A 23,060-nucleotide genomic window follows, 5' to 3' on the forward strand; every position below is an offset into this window, starting at 1 on the left:
TACTGTGTTTTATTGATAACCATTATTTTCTTTTCAGATACGCCATTGAGCTGCAGCACTGATTTATTTATCTTGGCAGTAACAGCGTTTGCTCTCACGATACATAAATCAGCGACTCCAGCACTGTAGAAGGTGATTTCAATACCACAGTTAAAAAACAAAAACGGTGCATGTATGCCCATCATTAGAAGTGGGTGGATGCAAGGCGGTATTCTAATGGTGGGCATACCCACAGATCAATCTTTTTTTTTTTTTTTTTTTCATGCAGCTTACAGGCTGCATGAACAAAAAAAATTACAATATATGCCCAACAAGGACCAGCAACATATTGGTATGAGTGGTTATACCAGAATGATGTCTGCAGGTTTAAGTATCATCTTGGTATCGTACTTTACAGTCAGAGGTCTGTTTTCATGCAAAAAACAATCCTAGCGGCTAGATAGCCGCTAGACTGCTTTTAAAAAGCAGTTGGAGGGAACCTCCCTTGTCTTGCATGGTTTTGCTCTTATGTTCCACCGGGGAATGCAGCCAGTGGTTCAGGCAGCTGACCATAGAGCTGACTGAAGACCAGAACTGCTCCAATCATCTCTATGGCCTAAGAAACTGGAAGCCACAAGCATTTCATGACTTCAATTTCGCCTGAAATAAATAGCAACATTGGGAAATTGGGAAAGCATCTTATCACACCGATCTTGGTGTGGTCAGATGCTTTGAGGGCAGAGGAGAGATCTAGAGTCCAATAGACCCCATTTTTTTTTTTTTTTTTTAGAGTATCATACCTGTCGCTACATATTGCTATCATGGGGGATATTTGCATTCCCTGTGATAACCAAAAAAATTAAATAAAAAAAAAAAAAAAAAAAATGAAGGGAACAGTGTAAAAAAAAATAAATAAAAAAAAACATTTTGGACAATATAGTGCGTTTAAGTGCATTTAAAATTCAAAAGTGTTGTTTTTTAAAAAAAAATTGCGTTTGAAAAATCACTGCGCAAATACTGTGTGAAAAAAAAAAAAATTGCAACACCCACCATTTTAATCTGTAAAATGACCCCTTTTTGGAAAGTAGACAGTCCAAGATATTTGATAGGCATGCTGAGTCCATGGAATATTTTATATTTTGCCACAAGTGTCAGGAAAATTTAAATTTTTTATTTATTTTTTTTACACAAAGTTGTCACTAAATGATGATATATTGCTCACACATGACATGGGTGTATGTGGAATTAAACCACAAAATTGCATTCTGCTGCTTCTCCTGAGTGCGGGGATACCACATGTGTGGGGCTATTTGGAAGCCTAGCCATGTACAGGACCCCGAAAACCAATCAACGCCTTCAGGATTTCTAAGGGCGTAAAATTATGATTTTACTCCTCACTACCTATCAGTTTCGGAGGCCCTGAAATGTCAAGATAGCACAAACCCCCCCCCCCCCCCCCAATGACCCCATTTTGGAAAGTAGACACCCATAGGTATTTGCAAAGAGGCATGGTAAATATTTTGCAGCTCTCATTTTGGAAAGTAGACAGCCCAAGGAATTTGCTGAGAGGCATGTTGAGCACATTGAATATTTTTTTTGTCACAAGTGATTGAAAAATGACAAAAAATAAAAAAAACAAATTTACTCAAAGTTGTCACTGAAATGGTATATTGTTCACACATGCCATGGGCATAAGTGAAATTACACCCCAAAATACATTCTGCTGCTTCTCCTGAGTACAGGGATGCCACATGAGACTTTTTGGGAGCTTAGCCACGTACAGAACTCCAAAAACCAATCGCTGCTTTCAAGCATTCTAAGGACGTAAAATGGTGATTTCACTCCTCGCTACCATCGCAGTTTTGGAGGCCATGATATGCCAAGATAGCACAAAACCGCCCAAATTACCCCATTTTGGAAAGTAGACACCCCAAGCTATTTGCTGAAAAAGAAGAAAGAAAAAGAAAATGTCTGTATTTTTATTTTTTCAATTTTCAAAACTTTGTGACAAAAAGTGAGATCTGCAAAATACTCATCTTGCCTCTCAGCAAACTTTCCAAAATGGGGGGTTTTGTACTGCCCTGCCATTATAGCACCTCAAGAAATGAAATAGGCAGTCATAAACTAAAAGCTGCGTAAGTTTCAGAAAACGTTTTGTAGATGATATTGCGCAAACCAATAAATATACGCTTATTGAATTATCATTTTTTTTTTTTTTTTTTACCCGAGACGTGGCTGAATGCATTTTAGCCTAAATGTATGACTAAAATCGAGTTTTTATTATATTTTTTTATAACAAAAAGTAGAATTTTTTTTTTCAAAATGTTCAGTCTCTTTCCGTTTATATCGCAAAAAATAAACACTGCAGAGGTGATCAAATACCACCAAAAGAAAGCTCTATTTGTGGGGAAAAGACGCAAATTTTGTTTGGGTATAGCATTGCATGACCACGCAATTACCAGTTAAAGCAGCGCAGTGCCAAATCGTAAAAAGTGCTCTGGTCAGGAAGGGGTTAAAATCTTTCGGGGCTGAAGTGGTTAAGCACTTGCCCACTGGGCACTTAAACCCCCTTCCTAACCAGACCAATTGTCAGCTGTCGGTGCTCTCACAGTTTGAATGACAACTATTCAGTCATGCAACATATGAAATTTCTGTCCTTTTTTTCACACAAATATAGCTTTCTTTTGGTGGTGTTTGACCACCTCCTGGGTTTTTTATTTTTTGCGGTATAAATGGGGGAAAAAAGACCGAAAATTTTGTAAGAAAATGCATTTTTCTTCGTTTTGTTATAAAATTTAGTAAATTTTGGCCAAAATTTATGAAGAAAATTTACTAAATTTTATAAATTTAGTAAATTTTCTTCATAAATTTTGGCCAAAATTTATACTGCTACATATCTTTGGTAAAAATAACTCAAATTGGTGTAAATTATTTGGCCTTTGTGAAAGTTAGTCTACAGCTATGGTGCCAATCATTGAAAATTGAGAACACCTGATCACATCTGATGTACTGACAACCTCATTTCTTGAGACCCTAACAAGCCAGGAAAGTACATATACCCCCCAAATGACCACTTTTTAGAAAGTAGTCCAAGGTATTTAGTAAGAGGCAGGTGAGTTTTTATTTATTTATTTTTTTAAGCTGTCATTTTTTCCTACAATTCTTTGCAAAACGAAGATTTTTTTTATGACATAATTGTCATATTAACAGGTTATTTCTCTCACACAGCATATGCATACCACAAATTACACCCCAAAACACATTCTGCTACTCCTCCTGTGTATGGCGATACCACATGTGAGACCTTTACACAGCCTGGCCACATACAGAGGCCCAACATGCAGGGAGTTCTGGGAGCATAAATTACACATCTAATTTCTAGACTACCTCTTGCACGTTTGAAGGTCCTGGAGCACCAGGACAATGGAAACACCCAAAAAAGACCCCGTTTTGGAAAGTAAACACCCCAACGTATAATCGGAGGCATTCTGAGTCTTTTGAATGTCCTATTTTTTTTTTTTTTTTTCACAAGTTTTTGGAAAATGTGGAAAGAAAATGAAAATGCATATTTTTTTTTTTTTTTTTACACAAAGTTGTCAATTTATAAGATATTTCTAACCCATAGCATGTATATAGAGAAATATTACCCAAAAGATATTCCGCTTCTCCTCCTGAGTTTGGCGATACCTCTTGTGTGAGACTTTTTCACAGCCTGGCCATATAGAGGCCCAACATGCAGGGAGCACCAGCAGGTGTTTTAAGGGCATACATTTCAAATCTAATTTTACTACCTATTACACTTTTGTGAGGCACGGATGAGCACTGAGGTGGCACGGGTGGGAATGGGGATGGAGCACGCATGGAGGATGGATGGATGAGCCATGGATGGAGCATGCATGAAGCACGGATGAAGCATGGATGAGACATGTATGAGCCATGGATGGAGCACGGAATGATAGATGATAGATGAGACATGAGCCATGGATGGAGGATGGATGAGCCATGACTAGGCACAGATCAGCGCTGTGGGAACTTCAGATCCATTCAACAGCGCTGCTGAACCCAGCTCTCCCCCCTCGTCTCACACGCTGTACCGATCAGCGAGAGGGGAGGAGCCGAACTGGACAAGCTCCGGGTTGTTTACAAGTGATCATGCTGTCATTACGTGGTAAAGGGCCGCTGTCCTTGAACCTTTACCTGACGGTTGTTTCACGGGTGCGATTTTGGGAGGACGTTATATAATGGCCTTCCAGAGTTATCTGACCACGCTGTAGCCGTCATTCAGCTATGGCCCAGTCGGCAAGTGGTCGATGTGACTTATAAATTGTACAACTCAATTGAAAAACAGACCTTTTTTTGGGGGGAGAGAGGGTAAAACTAAAATATAGCAGTTGCATAAGTGTGCACACCTTCTTATAACTGGGGATGTAGCTGTATTCAGAATTAAGCAATCACATTCAAACTCATGTTAAATAGGAGTCAGTGCACACTTGCCATCATGTAAAGTGCCTCTGATTAACCCAAAATAAAGTTCAGCTATTCTAGTAGGTCGTTCGTGCCATTTTCTTAGTCACATCCTACAGCAAAAGCCATGGTCCGCAGACCATGGCTTTTGCTGTAGGAAGCAAAAAACATCAGAGGGATCTCATTGTTAAAAGGTATCAGTCAGGAGAAGGGTACAAAAGAATTCCCAAGGCATTAGATATACCATGGAACACAGTGAAGACAGTTATCTTCAAGTGGAGAAAATATGGCACAACAGTGACATTACCAAGAACTGGCTTTCCCTCCAAAATGTATGAAAAGAGGAGAAGAAAACTGATTAGGGAGGCTGCCAAGAGGCGTATAGCAACATTAAAGAAGCTGCAGCAATATCTGGCAAGTACTGGCTGGCAATCTCCCATATTCTTTATCTGTCTGAGCTATGGGGTAGAGTGGCAAGATGGAAGCCTTTTCTTACGAAGATAAACATCCAAGCCTGGCTAAATTTTGAAAAAAGTTTCCCAAAAGCATGTGGGAAAATGTGTTATGGTCTGATGAAACCAAGATTGAACTTTTTGGCCATAATTCCAAAAGATATGTTTGGTGCAAAAAACAAAACTGCATATCGCCAAAAGAAAATCATATCCACAGTGAAGCATGGTGGTGGCAGCATCATGCTTTTGGGGCTGTTTTTCTTCAGCTGGAACAGGGGCCTTAGTCAAGGTAGAGGGAATTATGAACAGTTCCAAATACCAGTTAATATTGGCACAAAACCTTCAGGTTTCTGCTAGAAAGCTGAACATGAAGAGTAACTTCATCTTTCAGCATGACGACCCAAAGCATACATCCAAATCAACAAAGGAATGCTTTTACCAAAAGAGGATTAAAGTTACGGAATGGCTCAGCCAGAGCCCAGATCTGAATCCGGTTGAAAATCTGTGGGGTGATCTCAAGAGGGCTGTGCACAGGAGATGCCCTCGCAATCTGACAGATTTGGATTGTTTTTGCAAAGATTGGGCAAATATTGCCAAGTCAAGATGTGCCATACTGATACCCAAAAAGAGTGCTGTAATAAAATAAAAAGGTGCTTCAACGAAGTATTAGTTTAAGGGTGTGCACACTTATGCAACCATATTATTTTAGCTTATTTTTACTTCCTGCCACCTAAAAGATTCCAGTTTGTACAGTTTATAGGTCACATTAAAAGTGAAAAAAAGTTCTGCATTTATCTTTCCCATTTTCTTACATCATAGAAAGCTGATTTTAACAGGGGTGTGTAGACTTGTTATATATGAACTGTATCTGAATATCAATCAATCCTGGTGTACTGACAGCTCATTACTTGAGTCCTGAAAACACCAGAACTACCCCCCCCCCCCCCATATGACCCCTTTTTGGAAAGTAGGTAGTCCAAGGTATTTAATAAAAGGCATGGTGAGTTTTTTGAAGTTTGTACTTTTTTGGTCACTATTTTGGGGAAATTAAGAAAAATTAGTTTTTTTTGTTTGTTGGCAGCTGGCCAGCATAAGCAGCAGAAGATGGTGATATGTAAGAAGAGAAAAAGCCCATCACCATCTTCTGCTTATGCTGGCTGGCTGCCAACGGACGATCGGAGGGGGAAATCGCAGTACTCCATCGGTGGATCCCTGATTTCATTTATGCACTGTTTGACCTTCCTAAGAAGGGGGGTCGCAGGCTTTCTGGTAAGCCTTTTATCTTAATGAGGTGATAGGTATCACGGTGTCAACCAGCTGATCGATGCTCCATGCTGCACCTAAAGTCACTTATATTGGATATTAGCCACTTAAGAACTTTGTTTGCACTCATATTGCACTTTTTTTAGCATTTACTGTGTTAAACTTTTCCTATATGCGTTTTTTGTCTATTGGACATATATTGCATAGGATTGCACATGTGGACATTGTAACTTTTTGGATCACATATGGAATTCATTTCTTTAGCACTATAATGTGCGTCTGTGTTTGCAACTTTTTTGTTTACTTTTTTGCATCTAATCGCATATGAATTGCATATTTGCTCATTTCTAATTACTGTATTGCACACTTACACTTTATTACGTATTAATATTTGTATTGCACTTTTGGGTAATACTTTGCACTATTTATCTGATATGGGATATCTGTATTCCTTACACTAACCCAGCGCTGCATTTTATTTATTGCTTTTTGGTGCCCAGTATCGGGATTATAGTGCACAGCTGCAGGGTATTTCATTCATTTATTTTCATTACTTTATTTGCATATATTTTGATAACACTAACGCAGATATTTTTTACTTCTATACTGTGACCAGTGCAATACAGCTTTATCATATAAGGGGTGTGGCAGTGATCAGGGACACTGACCAGTGACAGTATGTGTAAAAAAAAAAAAAAAAAAAAAAAAAAATAGTTACTTTTTTTTTTTTTTTTTCTTTTTTTTTTTTTTTTTACACACTGACTAGAGCAATACATACAGTGTTACCATTGAGCAACAATAACACCGTACTACTCAGAAGTGATCAGGATTTTTTATAGTCAAATGGCGGCTAGGCGGGACATTTGTCAATGTGGTTAAAGTGTTTGTAAAGGTTTCTTCTCTTCTCAGTGTGCCACAATAACAAGCCACTTCCTATGCTCGCTCACCTGCTGGCTCTCTCCCAAGCTGGGCTGTATGCGTCTATGGACACACACAGCCCAGCTCAGGCCTGCTATCTGCGCACAGGCTTTGATAGCTGCAAAAGGGAATGGCTCATGCTGCCGCTCTATCCTGTGAGGAGCGAGAATGGCCAGTATCAATGCAGGAGGGCACAGCTCTGGATCAAGATAGGACTCAGGCAAGTATAAGGGAGTAAAGGGGGCGTTACTTCCACTATAACATTTTTTACCTTTAATACAGGGAATTCATAAATGTAAAAAGGTTACAGCCACTTTTTTTTTTTTTTAACAGAAAATTTTATTAAACAAATCAGCATTACATTACAGAATGATTTAGAACATTCAAAGTATAGAGGAGAATGACAGTAAAATCAACCTTCAACCTGTAGTCTTTATCAGATATTCCAGTTGTGCAGATATCAGAAATATCACTTAACAGTACACCTTATTGCATTATAGGGTCATATCATCGTAGATAAATTTACATAGGTAACCATTTTCAATCCAGCTTGATAAGGGGGGTGAAGGGGGAGGGGGGGGAGGGAGAGGAGGGAGGAGGGGGAAGGGGAGCGAAGGAAAGGTAAGGGGGGGGCAAGAGGGAGCAGGCCCAGGGAGAATAGTCAGAGACATAGGAGGTCCTCCAATGAGTTTCATAACATAATATTTATAGAGTAGGGGATTCCAGGACCCCAGAGGCATCTACCCAAGAGGACCAGATCTTATCGAATTTACCTGGACATTGCCTACTTTCATATGTCGATCTATACAGGGGAAGTACCATGTTCACCGACCTTTTCCATGACACCAAAGTAGGAGGCTCTGCCTTTTTCCATACCATTAAGATTTCATGCCTAGCATAATATAATGCGAAGGTAAGACACAGTTTACTATATCTGTCTCCCTCAAGATCCTCTAAATGGCTAAGCAATAGTATCTGAGGATCAACCGGTACATTTAAACCTGTGACATTGCTCAGTGTGGAGGCTACTGCTGACCAAAAAGGTTTAAGTTTGGGACAGGACCAGACCATGTGCCAAATGGTGCCCACCTCCTGCCTGCATCGCTGACAATTGGGGTCTCTTTGATCGTAAATGCGCGCCAGTCTCTGTGGGGTGAAGTACGCTCTGTGTAGGAACTTAAATTGTATGAACCTATCTTTCGCCGCGATCATGGAAGGTATGTAGGAGAGTAAGCACTCCTTCCATTCCTCTTCATCTAGGGAAGGGATATCAACCCTCCATTTTTCCCATGTCTTAGTTTGGTGTCATATTCTACTGTGAGGTATAGATATAATGTTGAAAGTGGCTTCCCCATCACACTAGAAATCAGGAGTCGTTCAATGGAATCTGGTTCCAAAATAAGGGGGGTAGGGAACTGAGCTTCAAAAGCGTGCTTTAGCTGCCAGTATCTAAATTGGAAGGAGGATGTGATAGCAAATGATTGCCTCAGGACCTGGAAAGCCTTAAGCCTACCATCCTGAACTATATGTTTTAGTGTGAGAATACCCTTTTTTGCCCAGATAGAGGGGAAGGTAAGGGAGCATGGGGTTGCCCCATAGGGGCATATGAGGTGAGATATGATTGGGTTTCCCATATATCCTCCTAGCCTTCTGCCAGACCCTTACGGTGGTTCGCATCGGAGTTGTCATGGATGGACTAGCCCGAAGTCCACGGAACGGAAGGTTGCTCAGGGCTGCAAAAGAACCCAAAATGGCTGCTTCAAGAGTGACAGCAGGATTCTGTGCGGGCTGGGAGAACCACCACCGAATCGTAACAAGAACAGCTGCCCAATAATAAATTTGGAAGTTCGGTAGTGCCAGTCTCCAACCTTCGGAAAAAGGCCCTAGGAATATGTATGGGTGTGTTGCGGAAAAAATATAAATATTTGGGAAGTTAAATCATTTTTAGCAGATTTACTCTGCCAACCGGGGTCAGTGGGAGGGTACGCCAAGAAGCGCACTTGGCTGTTAGCTGTGTCATAAGTGGTCGCAGATTGTTGTCCATATAATCCTGGACTTTACCACTAATTTTAATTCCTAGGTACTTGAAGTCCTCTACCCATTTAAGATGCCCATGTGGGACCCTAGGGGTCGACGGATGGAGCGGGAACAATATCGACTTATCCCAGTTGACACTGACCCCCGAATACCCGCCGAATCGGTTGATCTGACCTAGTGCAGTCTGCAAGGAGGACGACGCGTCCGCCAAATAGAGCAGAGCGTCGTCCGCGTACAGCAAAATCTTCTCCTCGATTGGGCCCACCTGAAGCCCCCTCACCTCGGGGTCAGCCCGCAGCAGTATAGCCAGGGGCTCCATCGCCAGGGCAAATAAACCCAGGGAGAGGGGACATCCTTGTCTCGTACCCCAAAACAGTTGACAACCGTTGGTGCGTATTCTGGCTGAAGGACTATGATATAGCATGCGGAGCCATTTCGTGAAGCCCGGGCCAAACCCAAATCGCGAGAGCACCTCCCATAAGTAGCCCCACTCGACGGAATCAAAAGCCTTCTCCGCGTCGAGTGAAGCCACCAATCCCCCGGACGCCGCATCTGCCCCGTCTATATGAGTATAAAGACGTCTAATATTAATGTCGGTACCTCTCCCGGTACCTCTCCCGCGTCGTCGCAGAGAAGAGGCCCTGAAGCTTATCTATTAGTTCTGCAGCGTATTGTTTGTAAAATTCTACAGGGATACCATCGGGTCCCGGTGTTTTCCCCGTCTGCATTGATTTGAGTGCTTGGAGTATTTCTAAGGATGTAATTGGGGCGTCAAGCTTATCACGATACGTTACCGTAAGGGTTGGGATATCAATATTATCTAGGTATGCTACCAGATCCTCCTCCCTATAATCTGCCCTGGACGTGTAGAGGGATTTGTAGAATTCCGCAAAGCAGCTATTGATCTCTTCCGGTGTGTGGACTATCTGTCCCAAGGGATCCCTGATGTGGGAGATGCTCATCCCTCCCGCCTGTTCCCTGGAGAGCCATGCCAACAAACGGCCCGCCCGCTCCCCCTGTTCAAAAATCCGTTGGGATTGAGCCAACATTTTTTTCTGGGTAAGAGAGGTACGAAGACGAACCACCTCCGACGTCATAAGTTGTAATTGTGAATAGTGTATAGGGTCACGGGTACGAACAAAGAGAATCTCTGCGCTACTCGCCTCCCTCTCAGCCCTTACCAACTCTGCCCTGCGCTCCCTACGGACTCTGGCTATGATGGTCTGGTAGTGTCCCCTCGTCGTGGCCTTGAAGGCATCCCAGACAACTGTGGGGTCGGCCGAGCCTCCATTTACCACCCAAAAGTCAAGCAGCTCTCTTCTGAATTGGGAGTCCACATCCGTGTCTGAAATCCAAAACCTCGAGAGCCTCCATATCTTGTCTACAGGACCCAGTGAAAGGTCCAATGACAACAACAGGGGCGCGTGGTCAGAGATACCTCTAGGGAGCATTCGTATATCTGTGACCCGTGGGAGAATGTCCTATGAGAGGCCGAATGGCACGTGTATGCCCTGGTCTGGGGGTGTCTCCGCCTTCAGACATCAGTCAGGCCATATGTATCCGCCCATTCAGTCAACCCAGGGTGATGATATCCCGCAGACGCTAGTCTATCAAGATCCGGATCAGGGACCAGATTAAAATCGCCCAATATAATATTGTTATCAGATGCAAATTCGGCTATCTTGCCTGTGATCTGGTTGAGCACCAGCAAGGAAGCCGGAGGAGGCAAGTATAAACCCACAATGGTCCACATCAGAGAGTATATTTTAGCATGGATGATGACATAACGACCATCAGGGTCCAGGGCCAAATCCAGGAGCCGGAAAGGAAGAGATTACAGTATCAGGATAGTAACACCCCTGGAAAAACTGGAGTGTGTAGAGTGATAGTGGTAGCCCACCCATGGTTTTTTGAGGGCCAGAACCCTACTTCCTATTAAATGCATTTCCTGCAACACACATGTGGGTTATAAGCTTTAATGAATTGGAACACCAGGGAACGCTTGACTGGGGAGTTCAGTCCCCTAGTGTTCCAGGAAATTATGTTAAGGGAGGACATGATTACTCAGAATGATAATAATGTTAGGATCAATGTAGGTCACGGCACCTAGATTGGACCCCCGGACCCATAACGGACACACCTGGAAACATTGCAATGCTGATGTGTCAGTTTTTTTAAAACAAAACCAAACTGAAAACAGCCCAACATCTAACGTAAATTAAAATAACCCCTTTAGGGGAACTTTCCTCACCCCCCACCCCACCCAACCCCCCCAAACTGAGGTGGGTTTCAATCCCAAACCAATTCAGCTCGCCGGCTGCAACAAGGGGTCCGTGGAAGAGGCGAGCCCAATCCCCCGAGACTTCTCACGGGGGGGGGGTTAAGCAGCAGTTCAAGTGGCTGTTCAAATGTGAGAACTCCGCTAATGGACTATAACAGGCTGTGAGGTGTTAAAAGTCAAACAGAGAAGAAGTAAACCATATTGCGACCCCACAGTGAAGTCGATCCATCGTTAAAAGGATACCCAGAACAGGAACTTCAATACACCCCAAGGGGGTATGCAGGTGTCAAGAAGCTTCATATTTCAACAGTCTCCTGACCAAATTCTTTGGCAGGGGCATTAACTTAGAATTTCCTGATAGTGGATAGTTAGTTACCCCCCTCAAGTCTGAGCACACCATGGGGTTGAACTGGGCACAACCTGTGCAACAAAACTAAGTCATCCATGGAGCAGTTCGTGCGTGAACTCAGACCTGGGCCCAGGTTGTTATGAATAGACAATGAAGAGGACATTCGGCATATACCGGTTAGTCGGTCAGCGGATCTGTGGCAGAGAATCCAGCCAGGCAGAGGCCTCTCTCGGTGTGGTGAAAAATCGTGTCGTCTCACCGTCCTGGACCCTCAAGCGAGCAGGGAAGAGTACACTATAGTGAATGCTGCGTGATCTCAATGTCGCCTTAACCTGGTCAAATGATTTGCTGAGTTTTTGGGTCTCCACTGAATAGTCAGGGAAAATCATCAATTTAGTGTTCTGAAATCATTTCTGGAGGTCCTGGCTTAGGCGGTATATGATGTGCCCTCTCGACTGTGTAGTAGGGTGACCATCGGGCCTCCGGCAGGAGGTCGCGCAGCAAGCCTTCTATGAAGGAGGTAGGGTTGTTCCCCTCCGCCCCCTCCGATAAACCGATAATACGAAGATTATTGCGCCGGTTTCTGTTCTCCGCGTCTTCGGCTCTGTATTCTAGGGCCTTTACTTTGGTTTGAAGCGTACGGAGTGTTACTCCATGTTCCGCCGTGGTGTCTTCAGTGGTACTCAGTCTTTGTTCCGTCTCAGTAACTCGCGACCTAATTTTGTCTATATCTTGGCGGATTAGACCCATATCCAGCTGGACAGCCTCAATTTTTGTTGTTAACGTGGATTGGCAAGTTGCAATGGCCGCCATGACGTCCGCCAGCCAGGGGGGACGAGAGTCGTCCGTCTCCATGATGCTTGTCTGTGAGGCTCTGTGCGCTGCGTATGGTGTTAGCCTCCGGAGTGGGATAGGTGAGGGTCTGAGGGAAGTCCGACTGTGGCGGAAAGGCCAACCTTTTGCCCCCTTTGCTGTATTTTGCACAAGAAGACCTGCGCCTCATTCAGAATGTCAAAGCCCTGAGCTGGGCAATAATCGGTGGCTGGTTGCGGGAGCCCATCAGGGGGGGTTCAGGGGTATACAGGCAATATGTGCAGAGCGGTACGTGCCCCCCAGAGAGTCTACCCCCTCACCTGCAAATTGAGTAAGACCGGGGCTATCCTCCTCAGACTTCCACAGGCCCACAGGAACTTGCAGCTTATCCTCAGCGTGTCTCACCCAGGGTGTCAGGGGTAGAATTGGTTTAGGGCCTGCTCCACTGTCAAGGTAGAGGCCTCCAGCCGTCTTAGGGTCCCCTCCTCCAGGCCCCTGGGATCAGTCACTCTCCTAGCCGATCAGGCGGCCCCGGGTCCTCAGGAAAGGCCACGGTTGCGGCCTAGCTTTTCGTGGGGGGTGAGGAGGAGATCAGAGCCGAGTCAGCTTTTGTGACCAGGCCTGAGCCTGCTGATTGACCTTCACCCACGGTCCGTGGCGGGCTGTGATGCTGCCCGGGAGCGCCGATCGCGCCAGAGATCCCTCGAGACGCGGTGCGGCCCGCCAGGAAAGGCCGCAGCTGCGGCCTAGTACCACGATGTAGGCTGGGAGCGTCTGACGGGCCCCGATCGCGGCCCCAGAGCAGAAATTGTCCTCCCCCTTCAAGAGCCAGAAGGTCTGCAGACCCCCCACAGACAGCAGGGATGTGTCAGCAGAGTTTTAAAGCCCGATGGATCTGGATTTTTAATAGCGATATGCGGAGCTCTCTAAAAAGCGGCCGCTCACATCGCCATCTTGGCCACGCCCCCACAGCCACTTTAAAACTATTCCCACCCCCACACGCATTCTAAGCCCTATACTAACTACCATGTAAAGGAAAGATGTGTATACTTATCCAATCTAAGGGCAATCTGTTTAATATCCCCAGTGGCTGGCTTCAGGGGTGAGGAGAGAGCAGTGACAATGGCTGCAGAACATGGGTAGTGACATCATCCATAGAATTACTATGGGGCATCCGCTGTACCTCCTTTCCCCTGAAGCCGGCACTGATTCATATTACTGAATAGATTGGGTAAGTTTACATATCTTTCCTTTGCAGGGTAGTTAGCATAGGGCTTAAAATGGGGGTTTGAAGTAGGTTTAAGCTTAGTTAGGTTTTGACCAGATTTCTACTTTAGACCTTTGTCTGCCACATGTGCTTATGCTAAAATGTAAATCTGGCTATGTTGTACCAGTTTATGTAGAATGCAGAGTTTAATCAACTCTGCATTCTACATAAACTGGTACAACATAGCCAGATTTACATATTTTTTCCTATTGTTATTAAAGTGAATGTAAAGCCTATTTCCTTAAATCCATGTAATATTTTTTGCTGCCTACATCCTGCTAGGAAGATCTTTTTTTCACTTCTTGAAGACACAGTAGTGTGGGGAATTTCCATCTTGGACAGTTGTCACCAGAACATTTGTGCTCATTAAAAGATTTTTCTCCACTGTTTGACACCAAAAATTAGGATTTCATCTAACTTTGTCTCCGTGACAGTGGTCACTGGGACAAATGGAGGGGTGAATATACTCAGCGTGGACTACAAGAAAAAGAAAATTGTCTTGGTAGAGAATCTGACACTTCAAGTATACAGTATTTTCAAAAACAAGGATCACTATTAAGTTAGCAGACCATTTTCTTTTTTGGGTTATTAAATAGATTGGGCTCTTGAACGGTCCTCATATTACATTTTCTAATGCAGAGTTCTTTCTGGTTTTGTTTAGGTTTACAGAGAAAGGGAATTTGGAAGTTCTTCTTTTTACCATCCAGAGCAAAATGAGGGCAAATAATCAAAAAGTGTATTCTCCAAGAGAAGGAAAGCTTATATCGGATATAAACAAGGTAATACACAATTAACAAAATTTGAATTTTGAAGCTGTTTTGTTGCAGTTTTAAAAAAATAACCTTGATTTTGTTTAGTCTTGGGAACGCCTGGAGAAAGCAGAGCATGAAAGAGAACTTGCATTGCGCAATGAACTGATTCGCCAGGAAAAGTTAGAGCAATTGGCAGCCAGATTTGACCGTAAGGCAGCGATGAGGGAAACCTGGCTCAGTGAAAACCAGCGTCTTGTCTCACAGGTATTTCAACTGGGTGTAAAGTTTTATTATATTGTAGCAGTCCTCTACAAAGAGTACCTTTTTTTTTTTTTTTTTTTTAAATACTGTTTTGGGAATTATATCATTTTTTGTGTGTCATTATAGCGGTAACAATGCTTAGATTACAGTGTTATTGCAATGCCAACTCTGGAAAGACATTTTTTTTTTTTCTCTTATCTAATAGGATAACTTTGGCTTAGACTTGGCTGCAGTTGAAGCTGCAGTGCGAAAGCATGAAGCTATTGAGACGGACATCATTGCATACAGTGAGCGGGTTCAAGCTGTAAATGCAGTTGCGGATGAATTAGAAGCAGAGAATTATCATGACATTCGAAGAATTTTGGCTCGCAAATGCAACGTATCACGGTTATGGGATTACTTAAAGGAATTGGTAGCAGCCAGACGTCAGAGGCTTCTAATGAATCTAGAGTTGCAGAGGATGTTTCAGGATCTATTGTATCTCATGGACTGGACAGATGATATGAAGGTATGAAATGAGATCAAAATCTTCTAAAATGTTTATCTCCTTACTGAATAGGTAAGTGGTACATTTTTGAGCCTGCTAATGGTTCTTTCCACCCAGGGTCGACTTCAGTCTGAAGATTATGGCAAGCACCTCCATGGGGTGGAAGATTTGCTCCAAACTCATACTCTAGTGGAGGCTGATATTTCTGTGCAAGCAGAACGTGTGAAATCAGTTAGGACAGTTGCTCTGAAGTTTATGTCAGATGATGAAGGTATAGCTAAAGTAAAAATTTAATACAATAAAGTTGCAATTTTTAGGACGGTGAGATTCAATGCAAAATTGTATTTTCCCATTTTATTCTAGGTTACAAACCTTGTGATCCAGAGCTAGTGAGAAAGAGAGTCCAACTTTTGGAGCAGCGCTATTCAGAATTATGTGAACTCTCTGCAGCACGGAGGTCAAAATTGGAAGAGTCCCGCCGACTTTGGAAATTTTTCTGGGATATGGGTGAGGAGGAGGCCTGGATACGAGAACAAAGTCGCCTTCTGCTATCTGATGACCAGGGGAAGGACCTCACAAGCTCGTTGAGACTCCTAAGTAAACATAATGCTTTCCATGATGAAATGAGTGGACGTTATGGACCTTTGTGCCTAACAGTAGCTGAGGGTGAAAAACTGATTGCAGAGTGTCACTTCGGAGCCAGTGAGATTAAAGAAAAGATCGCAGATGTCAGAGGTCAATGGAAAGAGCTTGAAGCTCTGGCTGAAGATAGGGAACGTAGACTAAGAGAAGCCTATAGTTATTATCAGTTCCAAGCTGATGCCAATGATGCTGAAGTTTGGATTTTGGATACCTTGCGCTTGGTTTCTACAAATGATGTGGGCCATGATGAATACTCCACACAGACATTAATTAGGAAACACAAGGATGTTGAAGAGGAGATACTCAACCATCGACCAGCTGTTGACACCTTGCATGAACAAGCTCGTTGTCTGCCACAAGCTTACGCCCAATCTCCTGAAGTTGATGGAAGACTCCCTGCTTTGGAACAGCGATATGAAGAGCTGGTAGCCCTAGCTGCCCACCGTAAGCAAGCACTGCAAGACTCTCTGGCACTTCATAAAATGTTCAGTGAGGCTGATGCTTGTATTCTTTGGATCGACGAGAAGGAACAGTGGCTTAATGGTTTGGAGATCCCAGAAAAGCTGGAGGACCTTGAAGTAGTCCAACAAAGGTAATTAATTTTTGTGCATTCTGCTTATGTGGACTAACTTGAGCTCTTGTATAACAATACTTACATTTTAAATATTTCTTATTTTGATCTTCAGGGATACGGTAAGAAATGACATGTCTCTGTAAAGCATATACAGTTGATATAAAAAATCTACACACCCCTGTAAAAATGCTAGGTTTTTTAGATGTAACCATGACCAGACCAAGATAAACCACTTCAGATTTTTTTTCTACCTTTTAAAAGTGACCTATAATCTGTGCAACTCAATTAAAAGCAAACTGAAATAATTGTTTTGTGGTGAAAAAAATATATAAAAGAAGTGTGGTTGCATAGGTGTACACACTCTCTTATAATTAGGGATGTGGCTGTGTTCAGAATTAACCAGTTACATGTCAGTACACACCTGCCATCAATTAAAGTGACTTTGATTAAGTACTTATAAAGTTTGGTTGATTTTAGTAGGGTTTTTCTGACAGTTACACAGTTGGTTATTACAGCAAAAGCCATGGTCTGCAAAGAGAACGTACAAAGCATTAAAGGGATCTCATTGTTGGAAGATATCAGTCAGGAGAAGGTTCAAAAAGTTTTCAAGGCATTAGATATACCATGGGACACAGTGAAGACTGTCCTCAGCAGGTGGAGAATATGGAACAGTGACATTACCAGGAGGCTGTCAAGAGGCTTACAGCAACATTAAAGGATGTGCGGGAATTTCTGGCAAGCACTGGTTGTGTACTGGCAACAATCTCCCATATTCTACATATATAGTGCATCCGGAAAGTATTCACAGCGCTTCACTTTCTCTTTCGTTCATTGACGGACACAGCACTTTAATCTTGACCTTACGGTTATATCGCCACCTTTAGGAGAGGACTAGGCAGAACACATAAAAAAAGCAAGCACAGTACCGCCCAGGGGGCGGTCCTACTGGCTATAATCCCTCACTCTGCTTCCAGCAGCTCAGTTTTTTTCTCCCTAGTCTAGAAGGACCTGGCTCCCTGTGGGGACCAGTGGTCTTTGAAATTTTTTCTTTTTTGCTGTTTTTGCTTCCTGTGATCTACAATCAACAGCCGGGCTGGGTGACAGGCTGGATAATATAGATCCTTGTAGTCTCCCCAGCCTGGCCATCGAGCGTGTGCAGACCTTATCTTTGCGCTGGGTCGGCCGCGACAGGCCCCATTCTGGTCCAGGGGCAGCCGATGAGCTATATGCTCCAGGGCACACATATGACCGGGCTACTGCTGTCTGAGTCAGTGTGCCATGGCCGACAGCCACCCCGTACTGCTCGGGTGATGGGTCTGTCTGTGGAGTGCCTCCAGCAGTCCCTGCAGGAGGGGTAAGTATGGTTCCACCTGTTTAGGCAGGTTGAAGCAGCTGGGCACTCCCTGGAAGGTCAATTAGGGGTTCTCTCTCCCTTTCTTTTCTTCCTGCCTCTTCCCTCCACCCCATTCTAAGGGGGGCGCTGTGTGGCTGGGCATCGGGAGTGCGGTGCACGTACCTGGCCCGGGGGTCCTTCTCTGGGTCCTGGCAGGGGGTTGTGCTGTGCATTTGTTTGTTCCGCTCGTTTATCCTTTTGTTTTAATGTTGTTTGGTCTGCTCGGTTATCCCTTCGTTTCTCATCTTCGTTTGCCGCCATGCGGGGCGAACGTTCGGCGCGAGAACCGCGCCTATTTGCCTTTGTTTGCTGCGTGCAGGGGGAATGTTCGCCGCGGGAAACGCGGCCATTTTCCTGTAGCCGCAGCCATGTTCTTATGGCCACGAGGGATGGTGTCTGTTAGTTCTCTATTGCTGGGCGACTGTTTAAGCCAGGAACAGCGCAAAATTGACACCGAACACCCTGTGTTTTGGAAGGCAGAAGAAAGAACGGACAGAGGCACAGCACAACGCCTGGGTCAGGGTGGTGAGTCCTGCGGGGGGCCCCTCAGTCTGTGGCAGCTAGGAGGGTGGGCATTTTTTGTCTCTTGCCTTAGGTCCCGGGTGACAGGCGAGAGTGGGTCCGACATGGCGTCGGATGCTGGCGCTTCTTCCTCATACACCCCTATGATGGCAACTGATTCCACTACACCTGCGGGACCCATGGACGCTTTGTTGGTGGTCCTGGAATCATTTGTTGCCAGGGTGGAAGCGGCGTGCGGGCGCAAGGTGAGTAAAAAACACCCCCTCCCCTCATCTGCTGTGGAAAGCTCTGATTCAGACTCAGGCCCCGCTGTGGTAGGCGGCCCCTGTTCTGACACTTCAGAGGTTAAGGACCATGACCCGCCGGACAGTGAGGAGGAAGCCTCCGTGTCCGTTTTTAGTGCAGGAAAGCACTAGAGAGATAGAGGATACGGCTGGGGCATCTGCAGATGTGTTGGTCCCGTTTGGGTCCCACAAGCCGATCCGCACCGCTAAGGTGTTTCCCTACCTAACTTATTTTGCTAAGTTTATTGACAAGGAGTGGGAACGCCCGCAGCGTGCCTTTTCAGGGCACTTCTTCCTGAGACACCCCTATGATAGCGACCGGTTTCCCTGCACTTATGGTGCCCGTGGACGCTCTGTTGGCGATCCTGGAATCATTTGTTGCCAGGGTGGAAGCGATGTGAATGACGGTGCGTTACTCCTGTGAGGAGAGATTCCTGGAAAATTGGACATCTCCGGTCGCTGACCCCCCCGCCGCTATCTAGGTCGAATAAGGTGACCACGATTCCGGTGGAAGGGTTCCCCCTTTTTCAAGGATCCTGCCGACACAAAGGCCAAGGCGGTTGCCCGGGCCATGTTTACGGTTGTGGGGTCAGTGCTTCGGCTGGCGTTAGCCACGGCTCTGTTGTCACAAACACTTACTGAATGGGCTAAGTTGTTGCACCGTGAGTGGGGGAAGGAACAGGTTTCCCCACTTACTGAATGGGCTAAGTTGTTGCACCGTGAGTGGGGGAAGGAACAGGTTTCCCCAGTCTGTGTGGAACTGGCAGACCAGTTGGTGCATGACCTTAAGTATATCTGTGATGCGGCCCGGGATACGGTCCCTTTTCTTTCTAGAACCTCGGTATCAGCAGTAGTGCTGCGTCACCTGGTTTGGCTCAAGTGTTGGTCTGGGGACCAGACATTTTAGAAAGCACTGGCGGAGTTGCCCTTTCAAGGTGGGAGGCTGTTTGGCGCCTTGCTGGATGACATTATTAAAAATATTACTGGGGGAAAGAGTACTTTGTTCCCACAATCCAGAAAAGGTAAGGAGCTACGCCGTAGGCAAGGGCTCCTCTTTTTCTGCTCAGAAGCAGGTTTTTTCATCCGCCCGGGTCGGCAGGTAAGCGTCCCCAGTCTGACAAGGGGCCCTGGGGACAAAAGCATCCCTGGTATCGCAGGCTGAACAAGCCTGATAACAAATTAGCTTCCGCATGAAGGTTCGCCCCCCGCCGACTCGCGGGTGGGGGGGCCGCTTTTGGGAGTCTGCAGACCGGTGGACTTCTCTCCTTTCCGACCAGTGGGTCTGCAAGCTGGTTTTGTCAGGCTACAAGATAGTTTCTTTCTTGTTCGCCGGACAGGTTTTTTTTCCCTCCAACCTTCATCTCCTTCCGGCTCGTCGGGAGGCCCTGTTTGGGGCAGTACAGGACTTACTGCTGCATGGGGTGATAGTACCTGTACCGACGTCGGAAAGGTTTCAGGGATTTTACTGCAATAGGGTTGTAATCCAAAAGAAGGAAAGGGTCCGTCCGGTCCTAGATTGCAATGCCCTCAATTGTTTTGTGAAGGTTCGGAGGCTCAGGATGGAATCCGTTATGTGGTCTCTGCACACCAGAGGTTCCTGCGATTTACGGTTGGGGACGAGCACTACCAATTGGTAGCTCTTCCCTTTGGCCTAGCGTCAGCACCAAGGTCTTCACCAGGTGCTGGCTCCAATTCTGGCATTGCTGAGGCAACTAGGGATCGCGATTGTGGGTTACCAGGACGATCTCCTCCTGAGGGCGGCTTCTGCCTCAGGACTAAGGGAGGATGTGGCGATCACCATGCAGACTCTTCTGGAGTTGGGCTATGTATTGAATCTCCAGAAGTCGATGTTGCTGCCGACCCAGTGCCTGGAGTGCTTGGGGTTGATTTTGGACTCCCCAAAGGCGAGAGTCTTTCTTCCTACAAGCAAGCTGAAGCTCTCCAATCTGCGGTGCGGTTACTAATGTTCCACTGGTGGTCGTCCGCTGCGTTTCTGCATGCGAGCTCTGGGCCTCATGGTAGCCATTTTCGAGGCAGTACCGTTTGCTCAATTCCACACTCGGGTCTTGTAGAAAGAGATCCTGTCCAAATGGGGCAAGTCTCCGACATCCCTGGATTATGAAATCCAGGTGAGCCAGCTAGCCAGGGCTTTGTTTCTCTGGTGGCTCAGGTCCTCGGCCCTTTGGTCCGGGAGATCGTTCCTTCCTCTTCATTGGACGGTGATCACGACGGACGCCAGCCTGGCTGGCGGGGAATTTTTGGCATCCAGTCGGCCTAGGGTTGCTGGGAGCAGGAAGAATTCAGTCTGTCGATCAAATGTGTTGGAGCTGCGGGTGATCAGGCGGTGCCTCTCCACATGGTCGCAGAGGCTGCAGAGTCGTCCGGTCAGGATTCAGTCGGACAACTCCACGGTGGTGGCGTATGTCAATCATTATAGAGGGACAAGGAGCTCAGCGGCGGGGCTGGAGGTCTCCCATATCCTACAGTGGGCAGAGTGGGGCGTGCCGGCTCTGTCAGCCGGGTACATTCCGGGCGTAGAAAACGACGTAGTCCACCTGCCAGTTGTCAGTTGCTGGACCAGGGGGAATGGTCACTGCATCCGGAATGGTTTCAGGTCATTTGCCTAAAGTGGGGCATGCCGGATGTGGATCTCCTGGCTTCTTGGCTCAACCGGAAGGTGCAGAGGTTTGTGGCCGGGTCAAGGGATACCTGGGTGGACGCGTCAGATGCGTTGGTGGCCCCATGGGGGCATTATCGGCTAATTTATGCCTTTCCCCCTTTCAGGTGCCTCCCTCGTCTGCTGCACAGAGTGGGGGCGGAGGGGATTCTGGTGATTCTGATGGCCCCAGACTGGCCTTGACGTCCTTGGTACGCCGACATGGTGCAGATGTTCCTTTCGGCAGCTGCCGGTGCAGGAGAACCTTCTGTCTCAAGGTCCAATACTTCACCCTGCCTTACCGTCGTTGGCTTTAATGGTATTGCTGTTGAAAGCCAGGTGCTGAGGGACAGAGGGCTGTCGGCTTCGGTGATTACCACTGTGCTAAAGGCGCATAAGTCTTCTTCCTGGAAGATTTATCTTCATACCTGGAAGGCCTACATCTCCCGGTGTGAGGAGATGGAGTGGCATCCGCGTTCTTATTTGGTTTCCAAGATCCTGCTGTTTTCTGCAGCCAGGAATGAATCAGAAGCTTGCATTGAGTACCATTAAGGGGCAGATATCAGCTGTGGCTGTCTTTTTTTTCAGCGGCCATTGGCGATTTGCCCATTGGTGGGTACGTTTGTTCAGGGGGATCGGCATGTGGCCCCTCCGGGTATGCCTGCCTCTTCCCCCCATGGGATATGAATCTGGTGCTTCAGAAACCACCGTTTGAACACATTAGGGAGATCCCTTTACTAACGCTTTCTCAGAAAGTAGTCTTTCTAGTGGCTATTACATCTGCAGGGCGGGTTTCTGAGTTGGCGGCCTTGGCTTGCAAGTCTCTTTATCTACATGAGGATAAGGCGGTGCTGCGTCCGCAGCTCTCTTCTCTTCCAAAGGTTGTTTCAAGCTTCCATTTAAACGAGGACATTGTGCTTCCGTCCTTATGTCCTCGGCTGTTGCATCCCGAGGAGGTCGTTTTACATTCTTTGAATGTGATCCGGGCCTGGCGGGTGTTTCTGTCTGCTATGGCTCTTTTTCGGAGGTCGGATGCTGTGTGTCTTGGTGGCTGGTCCGAGGAAGGACCTGGCGGTCTCTTCGGCCACAGTTTCTCGGTGGATCAGACAAATTGTGGTTCAGGCTTTTGCCATGAGGGGCGGGCGCCTCCCTTTCCTGTCACGGCACTTTCTACCAGGGCAGTTGGTGCTTCCAGGGCTTTCTGGCATCAAACGTCTGTTTCTCTGGGTGTAAGGCGGCTACCGGGTCGTCCATACACGCTTTAACCAAATTTTATAAGGTCGATGTGGATGCATCTTCGAATGCATGCTTCGGCCACAAGGTTTTGCAGGCGGCCATCTGAGGTTGCGTCTCCTCTGATGGGGAGTTCTTTTGGTGGTGGGTGGAGTTTATTTTCTCTGTGTTCCCACCCCTCGCTTTTGACACTGCTTGGACGTCCCTAAGGTTAAGATTAAAGTGCTGTGTCCGACAGTGAACGAAAGAGAAAATAGGATTTTTGTACTCACCGTAAAATCCTTTTCTCTGATGTTCATTGACGGACACAGCACCCACCCCTCCTATTTATGTTTGTACTGCTTTTTGACGAACTGAGCTGCTAAAGGAGAATGAGGGGTTATAGCCAGTAGGACAGCCCCCTGGGCGGTACTGTGCTTGTTTTTTTTAATGT

At 45.8% G+C, this 23,060-nt stretch overlaps 1 protein-coding gene across 3 annotated transcripts in view; it reads left to right on the forward strand.

Annotated features, from left to right (window-relative positions):
* The window catches only part of SPTBN2 (spectrin beta, non-erythrocytic 2), a 1,434,510-nt gene that overhangs the window by 1,132,212 nt on the left and 279,238 nt on the right, over positions 1–23,060 (forward strand). For all 3 annotated transcript variants that reach the window (XM_073605131.1, XM_073605132.1, XM_073605133.1), the window contains 5 exons: positions 14,485–14,602; positions 14,681–14,839; positions 15,042–15,344; positions 15,441–15,594; positions 15,687–16,557. In XM_073605131.1, coding sequence (XP_073461232.1) covers positions 14,485–14,602; positions 14,681–14,839; positions 15,042–15,344; positions 15,441–15,594; positions 15,687–16,557 — 1,605 coding nt within the window. The remainder of the gene's footprint in view (positions 1–14,484; positions 14,603–14,680; positions 14,840–15,041; positions 15,345–15,440; positions 15,595–15,686; positions 16,558–23,060) is intronic.

This window comes from Aquarana catesbeiana, linkage group LG11, assembly GCF_042186555.1.
Source record: "Aquarana catesbeiana isolate 2022-GZ linkage group LG11, ASM4218655v1, whole genome shotgun sequence".
NCBI lineage: Eukaryota > Metazoa > Chordata > Amphibia > Anura > Ranidae > Aquarana > Aquarana catesbeiana.